Source organism: Globicephala melas, chromosome 8 (genome assembly GCF_963455315.2).
Source record: "Globicephala melas chromosome 8, mGloMel1.2, whole genome shotgun sequence".
Lineage (NCBI taxonomy): Eukaryota > Metazoa > Chordata > Mammalia > Artiodactyla > Delphinidae > Globicephala > Globicephala melas.
Window position 1 is genome coordinate 100,621,481 of NC_083321.1, and position 24,951 is coordinate 100,646,431.

Genomic DNA, 24,951 nt, shown 5'->3' on the forward strand with positions numbered 1-24,951 from the left:
GCTGCCGGCAGTTGCATATTTTAACAGTGCACATCTGTTGGCTATATAATCTCTCGTATTTGTCCTTCTCACTTGGTGCTTTGATGGAAGACCCCTGGGGGTCTCCCTCTGTTCCAGCCAAAGTGTTTGCTTTGCAATTTTGCTGGAAGACCATCCGATTCTGCTCTTACAACTTCTGCAGGTTCTAATCAGGCTCTTACTTTATTTAATTAAACATCTATCTCAGGCCAAATACGGACTAAATTAAGAAAGCTCTCTCATTCCTGGAACATAGGGAAAGCAGCGGCCCCCTTGGGGATATGGCTGGGACAGTTTTCCAGGCTGAGATGTCACCACCAAGCAGATGGGATCTTGGCTGGGAAGCTGGCTGCCCAGGGTAGAAACAGCCCTCTCTCTGCTGGGACAGGAGAAGCCCTGTCTATCCACCACCATGAATAGACCAGGCTCCCTTTCCAGAAGGCTGGGACAGCTTCTGCCTGTAGGGCCTCCCTCCAGGGCAGTAGGTGGGGCTGTATACCATGGAGAAACTCAGCTAGAGTCCTGCAGGGCCAGGCCAGGGCTGGGACCCACAGGACCACTCGGGAGTAGGGACTTAGCGTAGCCTTGAGGAGTCGGGGGGAATGTAGCAGAGCCTGGGGAAGCTTGAGGAGTGGTTTTTGTGGAGACCTTAGGAAAGGCTGATGGACAAATGCCAGCTCAGTCTCCCTTTCTGGCCTCAGGAATTCTACCCAGACCATCCTGCTAGGGTCTCCTGGAAACTCTGCCTCCCCGCTCTTCAACTGATCTCCAGACTTGTGAAACATTTCCCACCCCAAACCGCCAGAAGCCAGTGCCAGGTCAGGCCTCTGGAGAGGGAGACTGGGGAGTGAATGCCTTTTAGATATGACCCAAGACAAAATTAAGTCTGTTCAGATCGGAACCAGAGGCCCTGCTCTCAGAAGCCTGGCTCTTAACCAGCCAGACAAAGGCAATCCCAGGGCATTTAGGGATGTGGAGACCGGGCAGAGAGCACCCTTTGCTTCTCTGAGCCTCAGACCCTCATTTGGGGCCACAATCCCCATCCCACAGGCTGGCATCGGAACAGGCGAGGTAACGTAAGTGGTTTGGAGTTGGAAAATCTGGGGTCTATTTTGAGGCCTAATTAAGCTGTGTGACCTCCCATGAGAGCCTTTGCCTCTCTGAGCCTCAACTTCCTTATCTGTAAAACATTTGGGATAATGTGGACTTTGTCACCTGAGATAGTAGAGAGGAAAGGAGGCTGTGACTGGCTGGGTATGACCAGGTTGAAGCTCTGATACCAGGATGTGAACTTAAGAACCAGAGAAGTCTCCATCTGTTTTCCGTCCTGCGTGAAGTCAGGAGTGGGCACTGCTCAGGTTCCTCTCATTTTAGCATCTCTGGGACCCTCTAGAAGGGGTACAAGGGAAGGGGTGAAGATCCTACAATTCCACTTAGCAAATCTATATGGCCTTTTGCAATCCTTAAAGATCAGAAAATATATTAGGCACTAAATCCTCCTCTCTCCTCCCTCAATCCCCACAGCGATTACAGACCGGGTCCCATTTTAGCCACATCTCAGGAGAGAGGAAGGTGGCAGCCTTTCCCTCTAACACAGGAGGCCCACCTCCTGGTCAATTCCAACTTGCTGACCCTCCAGAGCAGGTTTATTTTTCTCATTCCTTCCATCGCAGGTGGGGGGAAACTGAGAGGTGGGAGGGGGCTTCTGAGGTTGGCCTCCAGTTCCTCCTTCCCGTCTCAAGAAGCCAAGCTCTGAGCTGGGTAAGTGGTCCTCCAGGGTCAGTCTGCTGCTGTGCTTGAGACAGTCTACCCCGTGTGCCGGCCGTGTAGATCTGAAGATAACCTGACACCCTCGTAAATATTTCATCTCTGAGCAGCCAGCGGCAAGGAGGCAGCACCCCAGCTGCTGACCCTGTTGTCAAACTTCACAACAGCTGCAGGAGGCGGGGGTGGGAGGGACTTCCCTCTTCTGGCTGCCTGTGTGCCATCCCCCATGCGTGTCCTTTGCTTCTCTGAGCCTCAGACCCTCCCCCGGGGGCCACAGTCCCTGTCCCGCAGGCCGGCGGCGGAACAGGCGCGGTAACAGAAGTGGAGGTGCTGAGAGGTCTGCTGTGCAGCGCTATGCAAACGTGACCTATTATTACTTATGTGCCGGCATGGTTCCCAGAGGGCCCACCTCCTGGCTAACATCTGGCCGGAGGAGGCAGTTGACAGGGGCTGAACTCTAAACTGGGACGACGCAGCTGGAGAGGTAGATGAGCCCGTCCCCTGGCCTCAGGCAGGAGTGCCCGAGTCAGGAGCGGGGACCTCTTCAGGAGGATGTCCCAGGGATGCTGGGCTCCTGGGAAGCCAAGATGGAGAACGACCAAGGGGTAAAGGTGTGATTTAGCATAAGAACCTGAAGTGACTTTTCCTGGGGATGACGTAGGCAGCCCGGGCCTCCACCGGAGAGCCGGGATTCCCAGGGAGCAGCAAAGGTGGGGAGGAGCAGGGTCGGGGTGGTCCCTGTGGACGCTGAAATCATGGAGAGAACTGAGCTCCGTGCTGAGTCTGACAGGGGAGGGTTTTAGATGGGGCTTTGTCAGCACCAGGGGAGGGCAATTCAGAAAGAAGGGACTCGAGGATGTGTCCCCTTCTTCTCTGGATCTCCGTCACCGAGCACAGGACCTCACATGGACCACGTGTGCAGAACATGCTTCCTGATTCAATAAATAAGCACCCAGGAGCCCTTTTTAACTCCCTAAGGGGCAGTCAAACACGCTGGGGTTGGGCAAAGTCAGAGGTCAGCTGGTGCTGGCCTTCTGACGTCCAGGGCAGGAACTTTCATTTTCCCCCTTTGGGTGGGGAGGGACTGACACAGTGGGGCAGCAGTGGTCAGAGCCTTGTGGGACGATGCCGGGGGGCTTTGTCCAGTGGGGAGGCCCCTCCAGTCTGGCCCCTGGCTTCTGGAGCTGAGCCCAGGGTGCCTCCCATAGCATCCTCAGCCCAGCGTACAGACGGTTCTTACCTAGGACGGTGAGGCGTGCGGGGCGGGACCGGATGGCGGCCTGGATGGCCTGGCACTCGTACACAGCATCGTCTTGCAGTTCTGCCCGCAGGATCTTCAGGTGATGTTCCCCTGACAGGTGGTTCCCTACCACCAGGTACTGTGGGTAACCTGTGGAGACGGCAGGCATATCAGCATATCAGGAGGGCTGGGGCGGGGGTGGAGAGCCGGGCATGATAGACAGGCACAGCGGGGGATGGCAGGGACACCCGAGCCGGGGCTGGTCCTAGGGCCTGGCAGAGCAGGAGGTGACTGCACAGGGCCCTGACCTCAGTATAAGGAGCACAAAAGAGAGTTTCCCCAGGGGGCTGGGGCAGCGTGTGTGTGTGTGTGTGTGTGTGTGTGTGTGTGTGTGTGTGTGTGTACAAGGGTACTGTAGGTTTTAAGTTTAGGAATGTTGGGGAAGCTATTATTGAGTGGGAAGGACACAGCAGAGATAGGGGTGCTAAATGTGGACAGACACAGCGGGCTGTCACCCTGGAAAGCAGCGCGCTGGGCACTGTGGTTTGCAAAGCAGACATGCATCCTAATAAGGAGACACACAGAGAGACAGAGACCCAGGCTGAGATGTACAAACCGAGAAGACGGAGTCAGAAGAACAGAGAAGAAGGAAAAAAAAACTTGGAAAGGATCAGGAGTCACTTTGGGGAAAACTTTAGTTTCAGGATGGACAGGAAGTAGAAACCGAGGCCCACCCACCAGTTCCCAGGAACCTCTGGTCACTTGGAACTGTAAGTGGCTCTTTTCCGGTCATTCCTACTACGACCCCCTGAACCCCAGGGCCTGATTAAACACTTAGGAGGCACTCGGGATACTTAAAAGTTTGGGGCCTCTTACACCATGGGCAATGAATAACAGAGAAATAAAAGCTTGAGAATGATAAATCATTAAGCGGCTTTCCTGATGCTCTGCGGGTTGAATGTAAATGCCAACGTGAGTCGTGGCTGCCGGCACGGGCAGAGCCTCTCTCTCCCGGGTCTTGGACCCTCGACCTCCTTAGTTTCTCCCAGCAGGACCTGTTTTCCATCAGTCCTCTTCCCAGAGCTCTGCTTTCCCCCCACCAGTGCCTTACAGGGTCCTTCTTCCCCTCAGAGGCCCATCCAGCCTCCAGCAGCCCCAAACTGCTCCTCTTTCTGAAGGGCTTTCGCTAGGGCAGAGTGAGTTCTCAGAAACGTGCCATAGGAGGAGGGAATTGGGCACATTCGGCCTTTTTTTTTTGCGGTACACGGGCCTCTCACTGTCATGGCCTCTCCCGTTGCAGAGCACAGGCTCCGGACTCGCAGGCTCAGTGGCCATGGCTCACGGGCCCAGCTGCTCTGCGGCATGTGGGATCCTCCCGGACCGGGGCACGAACCCGTGTCCCCTGCATTGGCAGGCGGACTCTCAACCAGTGCGCCACCAGGGAAGCCCACATTTGGCCTTTTAAAGAGAAGACTAGTGCTTAAGAGACAGAAGCAGAGACAGAGGGACGTGCCATAGCTCTCTTCAAATATTTCCAAGTCTCTTAGTGGGGGTTAGATGTGTTCATGTAGCTCCCAAGGACGGCATTAGGACCAAGGGTCAGAATGAACGTGGGGAAATACTTTAGAATATTGTTAACAATTTACTGGTGTCCAACAAAGATCTGGGCTGCCAGAGGTGGTAGTGAGGTCCCCATCACTGGCTGTATTCAAGCATACATGGGATGATTGCCTGTCAGGAATACTGCAGAGGAGATTTCTACCCTGGATGAAGTGTTGGTGCTTTTAGGCCCCTTTTACCCCCCCATAACCTAAGGGTCTTCCAGAGGTGGGGCAGGGCTCCCTGGGGGTGGGCTGTTAAGCAGCACCCATTTCTGGTCAGTGGAGGTAGCTGTGATCCTCCACCAGACTCCCCAGTATGCTTTTGGGGTGCATCTTGTGCGGTTGAGCCTTTCAGGCTCACGTTTTCACGACTAGCATTGTCCCCATCACTCCATCAAGTGGTCTTGCCCTCCACAGCTGTTCAGGCCTGGCTGGAGATGCTACAAGGCTGTCAGCTGTACCCGCAAGAGCCCGGCCACCCCCCTGCCTGCCCTGCCTGCCCTCTGCTGGGCTTTGGGAAGGAGCCCGGGTAAGTTAAGTTGGCTCTCCCTGGGGCCGGATGAGGGGCTGGAAGTGGGTCCTAGTCCAGCTCTCACCCTGCTGCGGCTGTCCTCAACGTAGCTGGCTCACTGCCCCAGGCCCTCCAGCCCAGCCTCTGGATCCCACTGTCCTGTGATTAGCCCCTGGTCTCCTGCAGGCATCTTGGCCGGAGCTTGTGTTTTTGTTGACTTGCAAGCCGTCAACAGCAGGCTTCCCCTCTCATAAGCTGCTGAAAACATCAGTGATGGGTTTGTTTGTATTTGCATAATTAGGCAGCGAGCCGTGATGCTATCCCAAAGACTGGCAGTATCTTCGCAAAGCACAGGCCCAGAAGCACAGATTCTGAGGAAGTTCTAGCTCCTTCCACAGCATCAATACTCTCTTGCTACTCCCAGGGGAGGCAAAGTTATTGGAAGTCTGGGTTCTACAGACAAATTGCCTGGGTTCCAACGTCAGCTCTATCACTGCCTAGCTCTGTTGTCTTGGGTAAGTTACTTTAACTCCTTTGCCTTTCCATTTCCTTGTCAGTAAAGTGGGGACAATGCTAGTATCTCACAGAGTTATGGTGAAGATCAGATAGGATAATCTATGTAAAGTACCTGGCATTCAGTAAGTAGTCTATAAACGCTAGTTTAAAGGAACATAACAATGACGTAGGGTAGCCAGAGAGGTCCCTGTTTTGAGGAGGGTATAAGGGCTTTTGGGGTTAGGAGCCAGGGTCCCATGCATTGGGATTGGGTATTTGTTTGAATCAATTTCTTTCTCAGCTGTGATTTTATTTACCTGTCAAATAAAGGGGAAAAGCCTTCTTTTTCTACCCGTGGATGATTGTAGATTTATGAGATAATGTCTGAGAAATATTTGAGCTTCTTAGAAGAAAAATGTTCCATCAGTATGAGGGAGTGTATTTGTAAATCACTTCCTTCGACTGTTTTTTCCAGCTTTGGTGACCAGAAAGGTAGTGAGGCCTTCAGTTAAGGCATCGTTTCTGGTAGACTGGATGGGGCCACATATTTAAAATAGAAGCGGGCAGAGCTGTAGCAGGCTGAAACCCCGTAACACGGGCCCCAGTTCCCCCACGGTGTTAGGTGCTCGGCAAATACTTCCTGAACTGAACTGAGATCTATTACACCCACTTTCTTATCAGGCAAGCAAACAGTGTTTATTGAGCATACGTTTGTCATTATTGTCATGATGCTATTTTGGGACAAGTGATCAAATACAGAGAAAACACGTTACCAAGAGTTTGAGTTTATTGGCTCTGCAAGGAGAGGGCTGACCTTCTTTCTATCAATGGAGTCAAGTTGGAGAGGAAACGGATCCCAGTTCATCAGATCCCATTGCCTTCCAGCACTTAGAAGGACCCAATGCTGGATCCCAGAAAGACATTCATGGAAGTGGATGCCAGAGGGTCAGTTATCCATGCAGCGATGACCCTTCTATGAACCATCCATGGTGACCTGGGGCTTCCTCTTCACCGACCCAACAAGCCCCCAGTCCCTGATGGAAGCTGAAAACCACTGACCGGGAACCCAGAGAGCTTCCTTAACCAGCAGCAGTGCTGGGCCAGCTCAGAGCCTCGTGGGGCGTGAAGGACTCGGTTTGGGAGGATCGTATTATTCCCCCAGTTCCTCTGCGGTAAGGGGGTTCAGAGTCCCTGAAATTGGCTGGTTCCCACAATACTTAAATTTTATGGCAGCACAGTATATTTTGGAGATGTGATTGTGTATTCTATCCATGCTCAGCTGGGCTGCAGCACTCAAACCCTGTGATACTATTGACCATTGCTATAATGTTTCAATACACATTTTTGGCAAGACATAACTCACATTTTAAAATATTAACTTCCCAACCATCATGTTCCTGAGTGCACTTCGATTTTTATTTTCCTGCAGCTGAACACCATGAGAGAGGCCAAGCTACTTCTCAGTTGAACACATATTCTTCTCTCTTTCTCCACCCCCAGATACTCCCCAACCACAGGGATACCCACATTCCTCGTTCTGCATTTTACAGTTTGTGCTAAGCTAGCAAACAGCCACATGCCTACCCTCCTCAGGGGAGAATAATAATGGCTGATGGATGAGTGACCAGGAGGATGATTTCATTCTTTTTTCTCCCAGAGGAGAGGATGGATTGGAAAAACGTCTGTGTGGGCTTAAGCGTTGACATTTACAATAGTTAACAGGTGATGGGGCGTGGGCACCAACCAGGCAGCACAGACGTCAGCCATCAACAACCATGGGAGCCCACCAGCGCATCTTTGCTGAATACCAGCCTGGGTGGTGGGCTGAACGAGGCTTGGAATTTATTTTAAACACTGGTTTTCTTTTCTCCCCATCACATGATGACCCCTAAACCCAACCAGGTTCCTTCGCGTTTTCAATCTACTTGGCTCCCTTTAATGGTTGGAAGGAGGGAAGAACAACACTTAACTTGTGACTTAAGTGGGGAACACATGTTGGACCAAGGAAAAGGAACACTTTACTTCTGGAAAACTGGCTTTATGTGAATCATGTTTGACTTTGGAATGGACCCTCCAGGGCAACACTGTGTTAAGTTTAGGACTGACCGCCCGAATTGAGGGTTTACTCATAATTCATCCCCAGGAGTCAGAGGGGCCCTCAAAGTCCCATGCATCCTGGACCCAGGGCCTGCCTTGCCTGCCTCTGCCCGTGGGATCTGCAATGAAAGCTGAGATTTAATCCCCAAATGCCTCTGGAGATGGGGTTCCCTAGGAGGGGGTGGGTGTGTGGGTAGGGCAGGGGCGGGTTCTAGGCCTTCCTGGGGAGGTCTGGGGATACTCACTTGAGAGGTCCCTGCCCACGCCCAGAGCCAAGCCATCTTTGATCCACAGAACGAAGCCATCGTATTCAGGGATGGCGCACAGCAGTGTCACCGGCTGCCCCGATACCACAGCCTGGTCCTGGGGCTGCTGGCTGAAGGAGTACACTTGACCTAGGAAGGAAACGAATGCAACGGTCAGTTACTTGCCGGAAGGGCTTCCCCTCGAGCTATGGAAGCAGAGCCCAGGCTGCCCTGGGGGACAAGGACCCCCAGAGCACCTCCCTACCTGCCTGGGGCCCAGCTGCGGCTCCTTCACTGCCCCCAGCTCCATCCCCTGCTTGCAGGAGCTGGGCCCGGCTGCAGGCTCCCTGCCCATCAATCCCCAGCGCACTCACGCTGTGGTCCAGCCATCCTCCAGCCCCCAAAACGGGCCATGTGCTACTGCACTTGGCACGTGTTATTCCTCTTTCCCCTTAACGCCACTTCCTGGTGCCTACTTCCACAAGGGGCAGAGGCAGGAGAGAGACCCCCAGTTGGAAGCACTCTGGGGGGGCGGGGTGTGCTTCAAGAGGGCAACAGGCGTAGGGCGTGGTGTGCTTTGGTTAAACCTGAGAATCCAAGAAATATCAATAATATCATAGTTTTAGTGATTCCCAGGATGGGACTAGGGCCAAATTTGGCGGGATGAGGGGTGGTGTAGTGTGAGGGATGGTGGGGTTGAGTGAGCAGGTAATCGTCTCCTGTCTCTTTCTTTTCTGCAGCAGACCCTGCACCAGCCTCTCTGTCACTGGGAGCAAATCATCAGTGTGAACCCACACCTGCCCATACACACCTCCCTGAACCATCTAAGGTAGGCAGTTCATATTTTATTAAACAGAGACACCCACATTGGGTACAATATGCCAGGCATTGTTCCAAGATTTACAAATATTAGCCTGTTAATATTTTCATCCTCCTAACAACCTATGAGGCAGGTACTATTTTTATCCCCATTTTTCAGATGAGGAAATGAGGCCCAAGGAGGTAAAACATTAGTAACAGGAGCTGCGCCTGTTAGTGACTCACCACGTGCCCTGTGGGCCTTCTCTGTGGCCGTCACATCCCCGCAACACTTGTGTGGAGCCTTATTAACCCCTTTTCACAGGCACTCAGCACACTGAGCCTTGGAGGTTAACTAAATTGTCCAGGGAGCATCTAGTGGCAGGACCAGGGCAGTGAATCCAAGACTCTGGCTCTAAGGACCATGTTCTCATCTACTGCATGCAGGTCCCTATGTCTCATCCTGGAGGGATTGCTGAAGAAGGGGGGTGATGTGACCCACGTTCCCTGGGAGGCCACAGCTGAATGGACAACAGGACATGGGACATTGACATCCACTGAGCTCCCGGCCCACAGTACCATCTGTGCTTCCCGTGCTGTCCCTCCTGTACCCATGTCATTACACTTCAGAGCAGGACTAGTCCCATTTTATAGTAAAGACACCCAGACCAGAGAGGGAAAGTAACCTGCCCAAGGTCACACAGCTAATGAGTGGGGCTTGACCTGGGGCTCATGACGTCTAAGCCTGTATTCTTTCCTACCCCCTGCTCTGCAGATGCAAATACACAGGACCTGGTGGGCAGGCTGCCCCTCCACCTGGAGAGAGTCAGAGGTGGCCACAGAAGTCCTGGACACTGGCTGCTGTCCAACTTGGGGACAGAGCCCCCGGCTTCGACCATGGTTAGGGCCAAGCTCTCAGCAGCAGACGGCCCTAAGAAGGGAGCCATTGGTGTGTGGCTCCAAGGGGCACCGGGGATGGCAGTGGAGGAGAGACAGAGGTCCACACTGGAGAGTTTGTGGCAGGCGGGAAGGTAGCTGAGTTTTCAACCTGATGAGCTCTTGGCTGGGTCTCTGAGGGATCTCATTAAAAATCAAATCGGCCCTGAATTGTGAGAGTAACACTTTTTATTCTGATTTGAGCTTTATAAATTAGATTTCATAGGACATTATCATCAGCTATGTGTGGTGGGGTGGGATTTTTTTTTCTTTCTTCCTTTCTGTCTCTTCAAGTTCCCTGTTGTAATTAGACCGTTTCTGGCACCAAAACAAGAGAGAGAAGGAGGGAAGAGATGAGAGGAGAAAGGGAGGGAGAGACCAGAGAAGGAGCGAGAGAGGGAGGGGAGTGAGGAGAGCAGGAGAGCAGGAGTGGAGAGGAAGAGAGAGATGGAGAGAAGGCAGAGGGAGAACAGGAGGAGGAAGAGGGGCGGGAGACGCTGGGATGCAGAGAGGATGAGTGAGCGGGAGACCAGTCCTCTCCCAGCCTCCTTCTCCAGGCTCTAATGATGATTTCACAGCGCATTCTTCTGTCTCAGCATCTTCCTTGCAAGGACAGTGTCAAGACAGCAGCAGTAGCTGCGGAAGATTGTGTGATCGGAGAGAAGCATCGGGTTGTCAGCTGAGAGCCAGGGCTGGGATAAGCTGGCTCTCAGCAGTGGAGCCTGAGCCCCCAGAATGCCCCTGAATAGGGAGGCCTGCGGTGGGAACTGGGCTGGTCTCCCCGCCACCGCACCCCAGTCCCGCTTCCTCTTGGTGTTGGTCAGGGTGCCCGGAGAGCTGGAGTGCAGGAAGCATCCCCAGGCCAAGGTGCGGGCTGGGGCAAGGGTGAGGAGCCCAAGGGTGACGGGTGTGGCAGTGCCCCAGGGAGAAGAGGGGCTGTCACCATGGAAACTGGGCTCTGGAGGGGCTGGGAGGAGAGGTTGTCAGAAGCAGGCGTGCAGGTGGACACTAAGCGGTCACTATTTCACCCTGGAGGCTGCCTCAGAGCCAGGAGTTGGGGTGGGGGCCGATGGAAGGGAGCCTGGGGGGCAGGGTGGTAGGAGCCAGCCTCGGGGTGACTAGTCTCCCGACCCGGCCTAGCAGGCTTCAGAGAGACTTTTCGGCTTTCACACTGTGTTCGTTTGCATCCCCTTGGATTTCTATGGAAAGAATGTTTCTGGAGGGATACAGGCTCACTGGATAGTCTCATAAAGCTGCCCCAGAGGACATGGTTGGCGAATTATGTGGGGGGCGGGTGTAGTTAGTGCACCTGGCGGCATGCAGAATCTTAGCTCCCCGACAGGGATTGATCCTGTACCCCCGGCAGTGGAAGCATGGAGTCCTAACCGCTGGACGGCCAGGGAAGTCCCCAGCATACTTTTAATTTTTGTGCATTAAATACTAAACACTTTTCTCTTTCGAGTCAATGAGATGCTTTTCTCAAGCAGAACCTAAGTCAGGTGTCACTTCTAGAGGAGATGAAGGCTGCAGTGCAAGAGGGTGGAGAGGAGGTGGAGGGATGGCCCAGTGGGACAGGCCCTGAGGCCTCCTCTTTGGGCTCAGGAGTCCTTGGGGATGCGGCGTGCCACCACGGGGGCAGGCTCTTGTCCAGAGAATCTCCTCACCGGTTCCCTCACTTCCTGCTTTCCAGTCTAGAGAGGTGAAAGGCAAATGATCGTTTTCTATAACCTCCTGGGCAGCATCTTGCGTAGATTCTCTCCAAACCTGTCCTGCTGCCGGCTGCTCCCTGCCCGCTGCTTTCTGCTCAGCACCGCTCTCTGACGTCTCTAGACTGTTCTCCAAAGCGCCCCACCCCCCGCTCTCTGCCTCGCCTCCTTCAGCCCACCAGGCTCTCCGAAGGGGCCGCCCCTGACCGCCCAGCCCCTCGCCTCAGTCTTTTTCTGGGGACCCGCAGCACACCTTGGCATGGAGTGAACCGTCACCATCGGGCTCGGGGAGGTCCCCACCGTCTTCCAGGAAAACATTTAAAACGCTGAAGACCCCGTGAGGCTCTATGAGCTCACACACCCCCGGCCTCCGATCTGAGGTCCCCCCGCAATTCCCAGTTACTTCCTGGGGAGGGAAGAGGCACTTTGCTGGCTGAGGTTATAAGGGCCAGATTACCCTGAGCGATGCCTTTACAGCCGCGCTCCAGGGGCCTGGCTGCCATGGTGTATGCACGTGTGTGTGTGTGTGTGTGTGGGGGGGGCTGAATGAATTGACTTGTAGGCCTCACCCCTTCTCCAGCCGGACCTTTTCTGCTTCTGTTCCTTGTCAACCACTTAAAATTTTGCTTGAACAAACTCTTCTTATTCTTTCAGAATCTTTGAAAGCCTCTGGTTTAGAATTCTGCGGGGGGGCGTAGTGGAATTTTTTCTGGGACTAAAATGTAGGCTGAGAAGGCCAAGGCCTCCCTCTGCTGTCAGGGTCACTGTAGAGACCCCTGGAAGGGACTGTGGTCTGGACAATCTTTAAGGCTTTATGGTTCCAGGAGCTCGTGGTGCTGCGGCCTGACTCTGGCTGTGCCTGTGTGTGTGCGTGTGTGCGTGTGTGCGTGTGTGTGTGTGTGTGTGTGTGGAACAGGCAGAAAGAGGGCCCAGCGAGCCACACCCAAGGTGGCCGGGGTCCTCCCTGCCAGGCTCAGAGGGACCATGGCGCTCACCCATCCCTTCCTCCGATAATTGTCAACCCCAGGTCTTCTGCGGACACGTTCTGGTACTGCAGTGTCGTAAGTCTGTGGCCACACCTACAGGTATCTGAGTCTGTGCCTCTCCCCAGTCACTGATCTGGTGGTCAGCTGGTCCCATGCTGGTATGAGAGGCAGCTCTCTGTGGGGTCCGCATGCACTAGTGCAGAGAGCAAGGGGTGTGGGGTTAGTTAGTGTAACAGGAGAGACAGCCTCGGGGCAAACTCTGCACTGAGGCCTGATGCGGGGAGCAGGGGTGCTGATGTCCCCATATCCCCTGCACCCCCCTCGGGAGATGGTGTGGAGTGTGCTCACCCTCTTCCTCCCGTCTCTCTGGGCACTTTGGCCAGGCCTTTGCTCCAGTAGCAGGTGGAGGGGAGGTGACCACTGCCCTTAGCGTTAATCCCAGCCAGACCTGGACAGGAATGTCAGGGCCACCTGGTAAGCTTGCCTGGCTTCTGTGGAGCCCAGTGCACAGCCACCCTCACTTGCTCCTTCAGCGGGGAGGGAAGGGCAAGGAGGGAGAGGCTGAGTGATGCCCCGAGGATGCCCTGGGGTCCAGGAGCAGGTGGAGTGAGGACTCCTGTGATGCCCTGGGGGGGCGTCACTGCCACCCCTGTTCCTGAATGCGGGGGCAGCCCGGCTGAAGTCCTGCTTGCTGCAACTCCCAGGACATTCAGCGAAACTTACTGAGAGTCTGTGCACGGCTGCACTTGACCCAAGTTGCTAGACCGTGAGGGAGAAGGTGATGGGTCTCCTCAAGGGGTCACGTAAAGTTCTTTGGGGCTTTAAGAAAGGCCTGCTGCAAGCGTAGGGGTGGGGAGAAGAAACAGAGGGGCTTCCTGGAGGAGGAATCAGGGTACGGGGATGTGATGGAAGAAAGATGTCCTTCTGTGGCAGGGAAACTACAAGCAAAGGTGTGAGTGACGGGTAGCCTCAGGGACCCACTTTGAGTGCCTAACGGGTCACCTGCCAGGGTCTGGGTCCTGGACAGTGGAAAAAACACAGAACCAGGCGGGCCTGGGAAGGAACTCCAGCCCTGTCACTAGCAGTATGATGTGGGGCACATGCCTCACCCACTCTAAGCCTTAGTTTCCCCATTTATAAAATGGGGGTGACACACCTACTTTGCAAGCTGCCGTGAGGCTGAGGGGCCACGTGTGTAACTGATCTGGGCACACACAAGGTGTTTCATAAAGGTTTGTTCTAATTTTCATCACTATTCGTGAGTCTTTCCTGAGCCCAGGACTATTAAAACCGGAGCCACGAGGGGTCCCAGGGATGGGAAAGGAGGCTTTGCAAATGTGAAGTTGGACCGATTAGAATCTGCTTCTTCCCATGAGTCATGCAGGTGAGAGCGGTGAGCATCCGAGCCTCCTGCAGCCCTGCCTTTACTGGTTTCAGCCTCCCAGAGCTACCTGGTCAACCATGCAGAAAAGGCGCAAATGTCACCGTCTGTTCTGCTATTAGTGACCAGTTGGGGAAGGCTTAAGAATACTTGTACCGCGGATTATTCGTTGCCAGGTTTTTCCCAGCCCGGAGCACGCAAATTGCCTCTTATGAGATTAAGGGAAGCTGCACAGGGTCCAAGAAGCGAACAGATGGGTGGAAGGGAGGGGAGGCAGGAGCCAGCCCAGCGCTCAGCTGACACCAGCAGTGCCAGGCAGGTGGGAAAGGACCAGGGCAGGTGGCTCAGACCGTGCCTGGAGGCCCAAGTCTTGACTTCTGCTGCTATCCTGTGGCTCAGCACAGGGCCAGCTCTTAATGCAGGACAATGAGTTTGGGGGAATTTCTGGAATGCCCTGTTGTGACCTACTCAGGGGAGCGGAATTGGGGGTTATGGGGTTATGTCCTAGCCCCCTGACTAATAATAAGACGGATCATTACGGGGTGTAATGGTACCAGGGATGTGCCGTTGGCCACACACAGGGGCAGGTCCCACCCCATCAATCTCCAAGACCCCTGGCCAGGTGTGGGGATGCGGAGGAGGGACTGATGTATTTTGCACGACAAGGAGCTTAGTGTCTGGAGGCGACAAATACGTGCACAGGGAACTAAAATAAAAGGTGCCGCAAGTGAGGTATAAAGTCCTAAGGATATCACAGACCGGAAACAGACTCACAGATACAGAGAACAAACTCTTGGTTACCAGTAGGGAGAGCAAAGCAGGGAGGGGCAAGAGAGGGGTAGGGGATTAAGAGGTGCGAACTACTGTGGATAAGGTAAGTAAGCTGCAAGGATGTACTCTACAACACAGAGGATAGAGTCAACATTCTTTAATAATTATAAATGGAGTATAACCTTTAAAAATTGTGACTCACTAGGGCTTCCCTGGTGGCGCCGTGGTTAAGAATCTGCCTGCCAAGGCAGGGGACATGGGTTTGAGCCCTGGTCCAGGAAGATCCCACATGCCTCGGAGCACCTAAGCCCCATGCGCCACAACTACTGAGCCTGCGCTCTAGGGCCTGCGAGCCACACTACTGAGCCCATGTGCTACAACTACTGAGAGCTGCACGCCTAGAGTCCATGCTTCGCAATAAGAGAAGCCACTGCAATAAGCCCACGCAACGGAATGAAGAGTAGCCCCCACTCGCCGCAACTAGAGAGAGCCTGTGCACAGCAACGAAGACCCAGTGCAGCCATAAATAAATAAACTAATAATAATAAAAAAATTGTGAATCACTATGTGTTCCCCTGAAACTTATATAATAATAATAAAAAAAGAAAGTCCCAAGGAAGAAAGATTTTTCCTTCTGGGAGAATGGAGAAAGGAGTTGCCGAAGGGCTGGCTTTGGAAATGGCCTGGAAGGGTTAGCAAGCTGAGGGCAAGGAGGAAACGTTCCCTGGGATGGGGACGGCGTAAGGAAAGCGAGGAGGTCAGAATGCGTTCAGGGAATAAAAGCACGGACGTCACATGGTCCAGGTGTGATCTCTGGCTGTGCTGTTACAGCTGTGCGACCCTGGGCAAATTTCTTAGTTACTCTGAACCTCACTTTCCCCATAGGATGGAAATCACGCTTGCTGGGTTGTTTGTGAGAATGAACAGGACGCTTTGAGGAAAGCACACAGGGTCCTGCATGCCCTCTCACTGCGAGCCTGGTGTGATGGGCGCGTGGCCTCTGTGCACGTAGGATGTGTATCGAGAGAACGTGGTAGGTCCAGCTGCGTCAGGCCCTGGGATGCACAGTAAGAAGTTTGCACTAATGAGAAATCATTACTCTTTTTTTTTTTTTTTTTTTGCGGTACGCGGGCCTCTCACTGTTGTGGCCTCTCCCGTTGTGGAGCACAGGCTCCGGACACGCAGGCTCAGCGGCCATGGCTCACGGGCCCAGCCGCTCTGTGGCATGTGGGATCTTCCCGGACCGGGGCACGAACCCGTGTCCTCTGCATCGGCAGGCGGACTCTCAACCACTGCACCACCAGGGAAGCCCCCATTACTGGTTTTGACCCACAGGCTCAGGTCTGAGTTTGAGAATGATCACAGTGGCCACAGTGAGGAGGGTGGATGAGGAAGGATAAACTGAAGGCAGGAAGACTGAGGAGGAGGGTTTTGCTCCTAAGGGCTCAGGCTGAAGCGGCAGCCGTGGAAGGAAGGAAATGGATTTAGGAACCAACGGAGGTAGAGTTGATAGCACTTGTGGGACGAGGAGGATAGAGGGCTAAAGGCCCCCCTCTCCCTGGCCTGCAGAACGGGGTGAATGGGTGACTGCTGGAACCACTGCTGTCTCAGGGGAAGAAGCAGGTTTGGGGGAGGGCAGTGAGCTCAGTTGTAAATATGTTTGTGGAGAGGGGCCCGGAATCACTCAGGAGAAGAGAGAAGATGCCCTGGTTGTAGTTGGATCCTTGCGTCTGGCGGAAGGAGGTGGGATTCACTCACACTTACTGAGCATCACTATGGCTCAGGCAGTGGGAGAAGGGTTTTCGCTACGTGTCCTCTCATTGGGTGTTGACCTGAGAACTCATCTGCAAATCTGGAAAGTTACAGGTGTTGATGTGACTAAGAGGGACACGGTTGCTCCAGGCTGGGAGTATAGGGGGCAGCTGCCTCGGGTGGCACGTCTAACTCCTGTCAAGGTCTGCACAGGCTTAGAGCCCTGTTGGGATGGAAAGAGGTCAATCTCCTTCCTTTGGACCAGGATTGGAAATACAGAGAAGCCAGAAGAATAGGCAGGGGTGGAAGACAAGCCTTCTCTCCGTTGTCTGTTTCTCCTGGACCTCTGCTGGGAGAGAGGCTGGGACATACTTTCAACCCCAGCATTGCCATTTGCAGCTGTTGGTAGCCTTGACTCTGAAACACAGGTGAGGGGAAGCTTGCCAATATCATGAACGTTCCAAAAATTGTGCTGAATTTTTATTGGGGCTTACACGGGAGAGAGTGACTACTCTTCCCAGGGCTGGATGAGGGGCAGAAGTACTGTGGGCACGTTCTCCCACCTCGTTCCTTGCCTGAGCTGGGGCGGCCGGGCAAAGCTGTGATTCTCCCAACCTCACACGGCTCTCCCTAGGACACGCAGTCTGCCAAGGTTATCCTGGACAGCGTGGGGCTCTAATGAAAAACAATGGGGCTGGCCGAGGCAGGGTGACTCCAAAGGCACTATAAATCCTTCGCCTCCTGATTTTCAGCCTGTAGCCCCAGCCCGAGCCTGCCCTGAGTTCATTAGTGGCTGGGAGAGGTGGCCCCCCATCCATTTAGCCAAGTTCTGGATGCCAAGAAGACACTGATAAGGGCTGCTGGAAATACTGGCGCGTCGGTGCCTGTGAAGCGCCCATCCATCCCTGCCTGCGGTCATCCTGGAGTCTGACCGAGATGGGAAGGGCAGAGCAGTGTGGGCTTAGGTGGTGGCGATGGGGGAGGGTAGAGATGGGAGACACTCGGGCAGCCTCTGAAGGCTAGGACACTGGAGGATATCCCAGGCCTCCTGCTGGCTGGCCAGGGGCCCAGGCTAAGCCCGCTTATTTCTCTGAGTCTCGGGCTCTTGTGTCTTTGGGATTGGAATATGTGCTCACTGAACCATTGTTGGGTTCAGGGAGTAGCATGAAATAAAGAAAGTGGGGCTGAAGAGCAGTGATGGTCATTAGCCCGAGAGGTAGCTGCAGGCATCAGTTACAGGCAGAGAGAGCTCCTGTGGTACCCTCTTAGAGCACAGCAGCTTGGGAGCCACCGGCTTAGGCTGGAGGCGGGGCCACGGATCCTGCCCTAGGAAGTCCAGCGAGTCCTGTTCCCTTTTATAAGAGATGCTGTCCGGACATAGGAAGCTGTGAGCACCCAGGCCCAGAAGGTACCAGTTTGGTGCTGCATCTGCCACCTCTTAGCTGTGTGCTCTTGGGCCTGACCCTTCCCATCTCTGAGACTCAACTCCCATCTGTAAATGCAGGGTTTAGACTAGCAGTCAATCCCTTAGGTTCCCCCTTTCAGCCCTAATGTTCTGTGTTCTGATTTATCCAAAGTCTTATTTTGTGTGTGTGTGTGTGTGTGTGTGTGTGTGCGCTAAGGCCCAAAAGAATAAAACTGAGGTACAAGGAAGTAAAAGCAAATCTCCTAAGACCATTTGGTCTATTTGGGGAATATCTATGTCCTAAATCACTTTTTAAAATTTATTTTTATTTTTATTTATTTTTGGCTGTGTTGGGTCTTTGTTGCTGCACGCTGGCTTCCTCTAGTTGCAGCGAGCGGGGGCTACTCTTCATTGCATTGCATGGGCTTCTCATTGCGGTGGTTTCTCTTGTTGCGGAGCGTGGGCTCTAGGTGCACGGGCTCAGTAGGTGTAGCTCATGGCCTCTAGAGCGCAGGCTCAGTAGTTGTGGCACACGGGCTTAGTTGCTCCGTGGCATGTGGGATCTTCCTGGACCAGGGCTCGAACCCGTGTCCCCTGCACTGGCAGGCGGATTCTTAACCACTGCACCACCAGGGAGGCCCCTGAATCGTTTTTTAAAAAACAAACATCTTAAAAAAATCATTTGTATGCTGGTATAGGCCTTGCCAGTTGCGGGTTGTTCTAAAACTTCTGTATGCATGAGAATCACCTGGGGAACTTGCTAAAAATACAGTTTCCTGGGCATCAAGCTAGAGATTTCAAGATGGTGGGTCTGAACTGGGCCAAGGAATCTGGATTTTCACAGCTTCCCAGGTGGTTTTTGGTCCACATCTGAGAAGCACTGTTGTAGGCAAACAGCCCAGGCTCAGAGGGACTGCATCCTTTCCCATCTTGGCTCTGTCCCTGTGTGGCCTTGGTCAAGCTGCTGTCTGTCTCTGAGCATCCCGTGGTTTTCTCAGCTGCACAGTGAAGATCCTGGATGAGGTCAGTAGCTCCCACACTTTTCTTAGTGCACATACCCTTTTGTTGATGGAATCTTGTGTGGAACCTCAGTGTATAACGTGGTTGGAGACAGAACTGGGGTGGAGTTGGAAGGACAGAGTCTGGCCCCTTGGACCCCTGCAGTGGACCCCAAGGTCCCTCTGTTAAATGTTCCTGGAATCAGAAGGACCTGGGCAGTTTTGCTGGTCTCCAGGTGTTCCAGGAAGGGTAACATTGCTGTGTCCCACTGACAGGTGCAAAGCAGGCCTGGGGATCCAGGGGACACTGTGGCTGAGGCAGCCTGGCCTTGAAGCACGGGTTACTTCTGGGTCACTCACTAAACACTGCATTAGCGACAACAACTCAGACCTGGTGTTTATGGAAGAATCTTCTTGTGACTGCTGAAGACCTTCCTGATTGGAAGCAGATCATCTCAGTGCAATGTCCTGAATTTGTGCCCTCTTAGAGCCCAAATACAATCCACTCTTCTTGTTTTTTTAAATTGAAGAATAGTTGATTTACAATGTTGTGTTAATTTCTGCTGTACAGCAAAGTGACTCAGTTACACACATATATACATTCTTTTTTATATTCTTTTCCATTATGGTTTATCCCAGGACAGTGTATATAGTTCCCTGTGCTGTACAGTGGGACCTTCTTGTCCATCCATTCTATACGTAATAGTTTGCATCTACTAACCCCCAAATCCCAGTCCATCCCTCCCCCAATCCCCCTGCCACCCACCTCGCCCTTGGCAACCACAAGTCTATTCTCTATGTCTATGAGTCAGTTGCTGCTTTGTAGATAGGTTCGTTTGTGTCATATTTTAGATTCCACAATAAGTGATATCATATTGTATTTGCCTTTATCTTTCTGACTTCCTTCACTTAGTATGATAATCTCTAGTTGCATCCATGTTGCTGCAAATGGCATTATTTTGTCCCTTTTTTATGGCTGACTAGTATTCCATTGTGCATATATACCATGTCTTCTTTATACATTCTTCTGTGGATGGACATTTAGGTTGTTTCCATGTCTTGACTATTGTGAATAGTGCTGCTGTGAACATAGGGGTGCATGTATCTTTTTGCATTATAGTTTTGTCCAGATATGTGCCCAGGAGTGGGATTGCTGGATCATATGGTAATTCTATTTTTAATTTTCTGAGGAACCTCCGTATTGTTCTCCACAGTGGCTGTACCAACTTACATCCCCACCAACGGTGTAGGAGGGTTCCCTTTTCTCCACGCCCTCTCCAGCCTTTGATATCTGTAGACTTTTTAAGGATGGCCATTCTGACTGATGTGAGTTGGTACCTCATTGTAGATTTGACAATCCACTCTTCATGATCTTTGTTAATGGAGAGGAGCAAAGGTGTGAATAATCCAAAATGATGGACATTTCAAAATAATGAATAATCCTAAGTGACATTTATTTTCAACGCTGGAATGCATTTTGGTATTCATGTTTGAATATGGATGTGTTTGATGTCCTGGGAATTTTTTTTTTTTGCAGTACGCGGGCCTCTCACTGTTGTGGCCTCTCCCGTTGCGGAGCACAGGCTCCGGACGCGCAGGCTCAGCGGCCATGGCTCACAGGTCCAGCCGCTCCGCGGCATGTGGGATCTTCCCGGACCGGGGCACGAACCCGTGTCCCCTGCATCGGCAGGCGGACTCTCACCCACTGCGCCACCAGGGAAGCCCCAGGGAATTTTTAATACTTATGAAAAGCCACAAAAACCCAGCGATGAAGCTCCCTCTGGCCTCCTGCTCAGCTGGGTGGAAAACATCACCCCTGGTACTCGTCCACTCACCCTCCCCAGCTTGCTGTCTTTATGGCTCACACTTTCTTCAGGAGGGGATGGAGATCTTAGCTGATTTTGCCTTTAAAGGACTTTCATTCCCTTTGGGCTGCATGCAAATAAGAAAAAAATAAGAAGCTGTGAAATGTTAACAGAGGACTTCATTAAGCATCTTCGTGAGAGCATGTGCCAGGAATGGGGATATTTGCCAAAGATACCTGAGAGCTGACTATATATGTGTCTAATTAAAAAGGCGATTCTTCTCACAGCCCTGGGATTCTGGGTCTTGTCTTCTGGCTGCTCTAGGATATTAACCACAACTAACTTTTGTATATGCTTTATACATCACAAAGCTCTTCACTTACATTATTTTACTTAAGCTACTCCCCTGACACCCTGTCAAAAAGATTCTATCATCAGTCCTGATGTAGACACTTGAATGTCGAGGTTCAGAGTGATGACAGCCAAGGTCCTAATGCAAGTGTATGTCCCATGCCAGCCCTCTTCTGTGTCACACGGCCTCTCCTGTCACCGCCTAACAGTGGCCCTGGGAAGGGCTCAGATTATCTGCTTCAACCCTGAGAATGCAGCAGCAAAGGAAACAAAATAAAACTAACTTGCAGTTACTGCCCTGTCTTTGTTTTGATTGTTTGAAGTGGAGATGTTGGTAAAGGAGAGATTTTGTGCTGGAAGCACCTTGAGAGGAAGGCGAGGGAGTGTGCAGGCTGCTGGGGGTGCCAGATGGGCTGAGGGCTTGTCTTCCTTTCCAGGAGGCTGAGGCTGGGTCACTGAGCCCAGGCGTTGCAGAAGGATGGGGTGGGATGGGCTACTCCTTGGAAGCGGTAGCCTCAATTGCAGGCAAGCTATTTTCACAGCAGTAATCCCGAGGGGTTGAGAGAATCAATCCCACTTTACGGATTAGGAAACGGAAGCTCAGAGAGGTTAAGAAACCCATCCAAGGTCACCATGTGAACTGGAGGGCTGGTGTCTGAACCATCTGACTCCAGTTATGGGCCTTTGTTTACTAGACAGTCCCCGGTAAGCCCTGAGAGTGTTTGAGCTGTGTGGTTTCCTCTTCAGAAAGCAGAGGCTGGCTACTGTGTCCTCCAGCTGCCCCCAGCTGTGCTCCCAAAACACACAGGAAGCTGAAGGGACATCTGCTTCTCGCTGCTGGTCACAGGCCCTGTCCCACCTGCAGACCACAGTCAGCCAAGAAACCTCTGATCCTCCCGGGGAGCCCCTGGGCCTGAGATCAGCTCCGTAAACGACAGTTTAGGGCAAAAGTCATTCACACCCAGGCAGAGGCATGGGCCACCCTGCTGCATCCTTGTTCAGAAGCCCTTTGCATAGGCCGACCCCCTGAAATAGCTTTCTTAGCGCAATCCAGGGCCGTGTGAGGAATGACTTCCATGTCCTACAGGGCTGGAGCTTTGGGCCTTTGAAACAGCCGCTGTGACGTGGAGCGTCTTCTCTGTTGTAAAGGTGACCCAAGGAGGACCAGGTGGTGCCCAGCCTTCTACTGGGCACGGGATTGGGGGCAGCGAATGGGAGTCTTTCTGGGAGAAGGCTCTCCCAGGACGTCTCTGTTTCCAACCTGAAGTGCCCCTGGAGGGGCCGACTCCTCTGATAGGAGAGCTACTCATGGCTTCACTGGAGAGAACAGAGCAGCTTTCAAGCCCCCTCCCCGAAATGTAACAATATCCGGTACCACTTGGTGTCTTGGGGAGAGAATTCCTGTCCGTAATTAGTTCCTGTATATCACCGTTAGTACTCTACTCAGGATTTACTGGGCAAATACCGTTTAACTGCACAATAACGACAGGTCCTTGCTGCTTGTTGGCTAATTTACTAAGCCTGGAGAATATGGGGCAGGAGGGACTCTGAATAGGAGGTATCGTAACCCCTTGAATCAAGCTTTATGAGTTTGGGTTTGGCAGGGAGGTGGCAGCTGGTAGCCAGCTCTCGTTGCTTTGTTTCTCAGAGTTGGCTGGCAGACTGCTTCCTTCCCCTTTCTTTATAGCAGGAGAGGTCTGGGACTGGGCCCTGCGGCTGCCCGGGGCTGCCCGGGGCTCTGGAGGGCCTTTTGGTAGAGAGGGTCTTTGGATGAACACATAGGAACTCAGCAGGAAGCCAGCAGCAGGAACCAGGCCTGGTGTCCTGGGGGCTCCATCCAGTCCTTCCATTTATTCCCTCCACTGGGCCTCTTTCTGTATCTGGGCCAGTGGGTGCCGGGTAGAGGGAACTGTCCTTGGCTGGCAGAATCGAGATCATCTGAAACCCTCTCTTGTCTCGCAAGTGCTGTGCTGGTCAGGAAGCAGCCGTTCCTGGACACTTCCCAGCCTCCATCTGCTTGAGCAAAGTCTGTCTTTGTTCAGCAGTGCACTGTCTAAACTCCTCTAACCTATTTAGACCGCGGAGAGGGGAAGAGACACAATAATGAAAAACGCAACGTGCAACACTGCCTTACGCAATCTAATAAATTACTCGGTACCTGGCTGCCAGCTCAAACTAAGCCCAGTATTGCCTGCAGTAATTATTTGGATCACGTCCAGTTTATCTGCTTCATATTTGTGCTTCTGTGCTCAGTGGTAACTTATAAATGTCATTGTGGTGTTTATTCGTTATAATGAAACTTAATGATGTTGGAAGCCAGAAGCAGAGGTAGTGGAGCGGCAGGTTTAAAACAATCTCTTCATCTCTGGAGGAGGGCTGAGCCGAGATAACACGGAAGTTATGCCCTATAGGGAAGCGATTTGCAGGGATGGTGGTGTCCTCATGCTGTGGGGCGGATGGAGAGAGCCAGGAGCCTCCTCCAGAGGCATCCGTCAGGAGGCGGGGAAGACTTGGCTGGGTTTATCCCTGGCAAGGCCTCATCTGTCCTTGCTTCATCTTCTGAGGGCATTTAAGGGGGAGGTGTTCAATCTTTACACCACTCGATGGCTGGTCCAGATAAGAGATACAGGCTGCCCAGGGTCTTGGGAGGCAAAGGTCTTGATGGATGGGGACGGAAATTAGAACCTCAGGGTGACCACCGTATGGGAGACAGACCTTTTAAAAGAGACTTGGAAAAAGGGAGTAGGGGTTGGAAAACAAAGGGAGGGTATCCTGGAGGGCCAAGAGGGGATGGCGAGGCAGGTAGGGGGAGCACAAGGCATGAATGGAATAGGGAATTGCTGGCGGGTGGAGGCTGAGTACCTACCAGTTCTGCAGAAGTCCAGACAAAGATGGGCCGTCGGTGTAGAATGAAGGGTTTGGGCTTCATACCACCCCGGACTCTGCCATTTACTAGCTGTATGGCTTTGGGCAAGTTATTTATCTTTCCCGGGTTTTCTTTCCTCATGTAGAAAGTGGGAGTAGTAACAGATATCTCTCAGGATCGTGGTGATGATTAAACCAGGTGATGTGTATAAAGTGATGAACGCAGTGTTTAGACAGTGGCAGTGGTTGGCACATGGTGCCAACAGTGTTTGTGACAGTGGCAGTGGTTGGCACATGGTAGGTGTTCAATGGCTGTGGCCGAGTGAATCCATGAATAATAACACTTCCCACCTGAGTGCATTGCAAAGCCGTCTTCCAAACAATCGAGCTTGGATTGAGACCTTGCAGCTGTGCAGGGCTGATCTTATCACCCCATTTTACAGTGTGGAAGTGGAGGCCCAGGCTGGTGACAGTCACTTGCCCAAGGCTACCCACCTGGAATATGGACTGGGCGCTGGCTCTCCTGCTTCCCCGGACAGGAGTCCCCCGGCCAGTCCGAGCTGGACGGCTCCCCATCTGTGCTGAGGGCTGTGCTCTTCCCTCCTGACTGGGTGCCCTGCTCCCCAGAGCCACTCATGAGCCTGGACCTGTGCTGACTTCCCAGCCGCACCTGGAGGCGGAGGCAAGCGGGGCTCTTTCTGTCCATCTCATCTTAATACTACATTTAGTGCCCACTCATGAAATATTCATTCTCTCCCCTCAGCGACATGCTCATACAAGGTTCCTAACATCACAAATATGGATGAAAATTATTAGTCATTGTTATGTCTCCTACTAGCCGATCCCCTCCCCCAACACGTCTCCTGTTTTGGTCTGAGCACAAGTGGGACTGAATTGAGGGTATTAACCTGGAACACTAATAATAATGCCTTGCATTTTATGGTGCTTTATGCCTTCTCAAAGCACCCGTACAACCATTGTGCGTATTTTATCATTGCAACAAATTCACGGAGGAAAGAGGGCTGGCATCGCGAGTACACCCATTTTGCAGATGAGAAAACATAGGTCAAGAGAGATCAAGGTCAAGGTCACATGCCTAGTCAGGAGCAGAACTTATTACTTAAAAAACATTATTAATTATTATTATTACTATTCTTTTGGACTCCGAATGAAATGTTCTCTGGGAAACTCAGTGTGTTTGCTTTATGTGAATAAACAGTAGC

At 52.6% G+C, this 24,951-nt stretch overlaps 1 protein-coding gene and 1 long non-coding RNA gene across 10 annotated transcripts in view; one reads left to right on the plus strand and one right to left on the minus strand.

Moving 5' to 3' along the window:
* The window catches only part of KIRREL3 (kirre like nephrin family adhesion molecule 3), a 550,312-nt gene that overhangs the window by 90,287 nt on the left and 435,074 nt on the right, over nt 1–24,951 (minus strand). For all 6 annotated transcript variants that reach the window (XM_060304276.1, XM_060304275.1, XM_030840897.2 and 3 more), the window contains 2 exons: nt 7,975–8,124; nt 3,026–3,175 (listed from right to left, as the gene is read on the minus strand). In XM_060304276.1, coding sequence (XP_060160259.1) covers nt 3,026–3,175; nt 7,975–8,124 — 300 coding nt within the window. The remainder of the gene's footprint in view (nt 1–3,025; nt 3,176–7,974; nt 8,125–24,951) is intronic.
* LOC115844154 (uncharacterized) lies at nt 3,438–10,706 on the plus strand. Of its 4 annotated transcripts, none has more exons than XR_009564988.1 (6): nt 3,438–5,155; nt 5,439–5,652; nt 6,518–6,804; nt 8,024–8,147; nt 8,715–8,803; nt 9,548–10,706. It is a non-coding gene; the product is annotated as an uncharacterized lncRNA (long non-coding RNA). The 4 variants fall into 4 exon arrangements; XR_009564987.1 differs by having other exon boundaries at nt 8,718–8,803; XR_004036006.2 differs by having other exon boundaries at nt 3,438–3,795; nt 5,044–5,155; nt 8,024–8,803.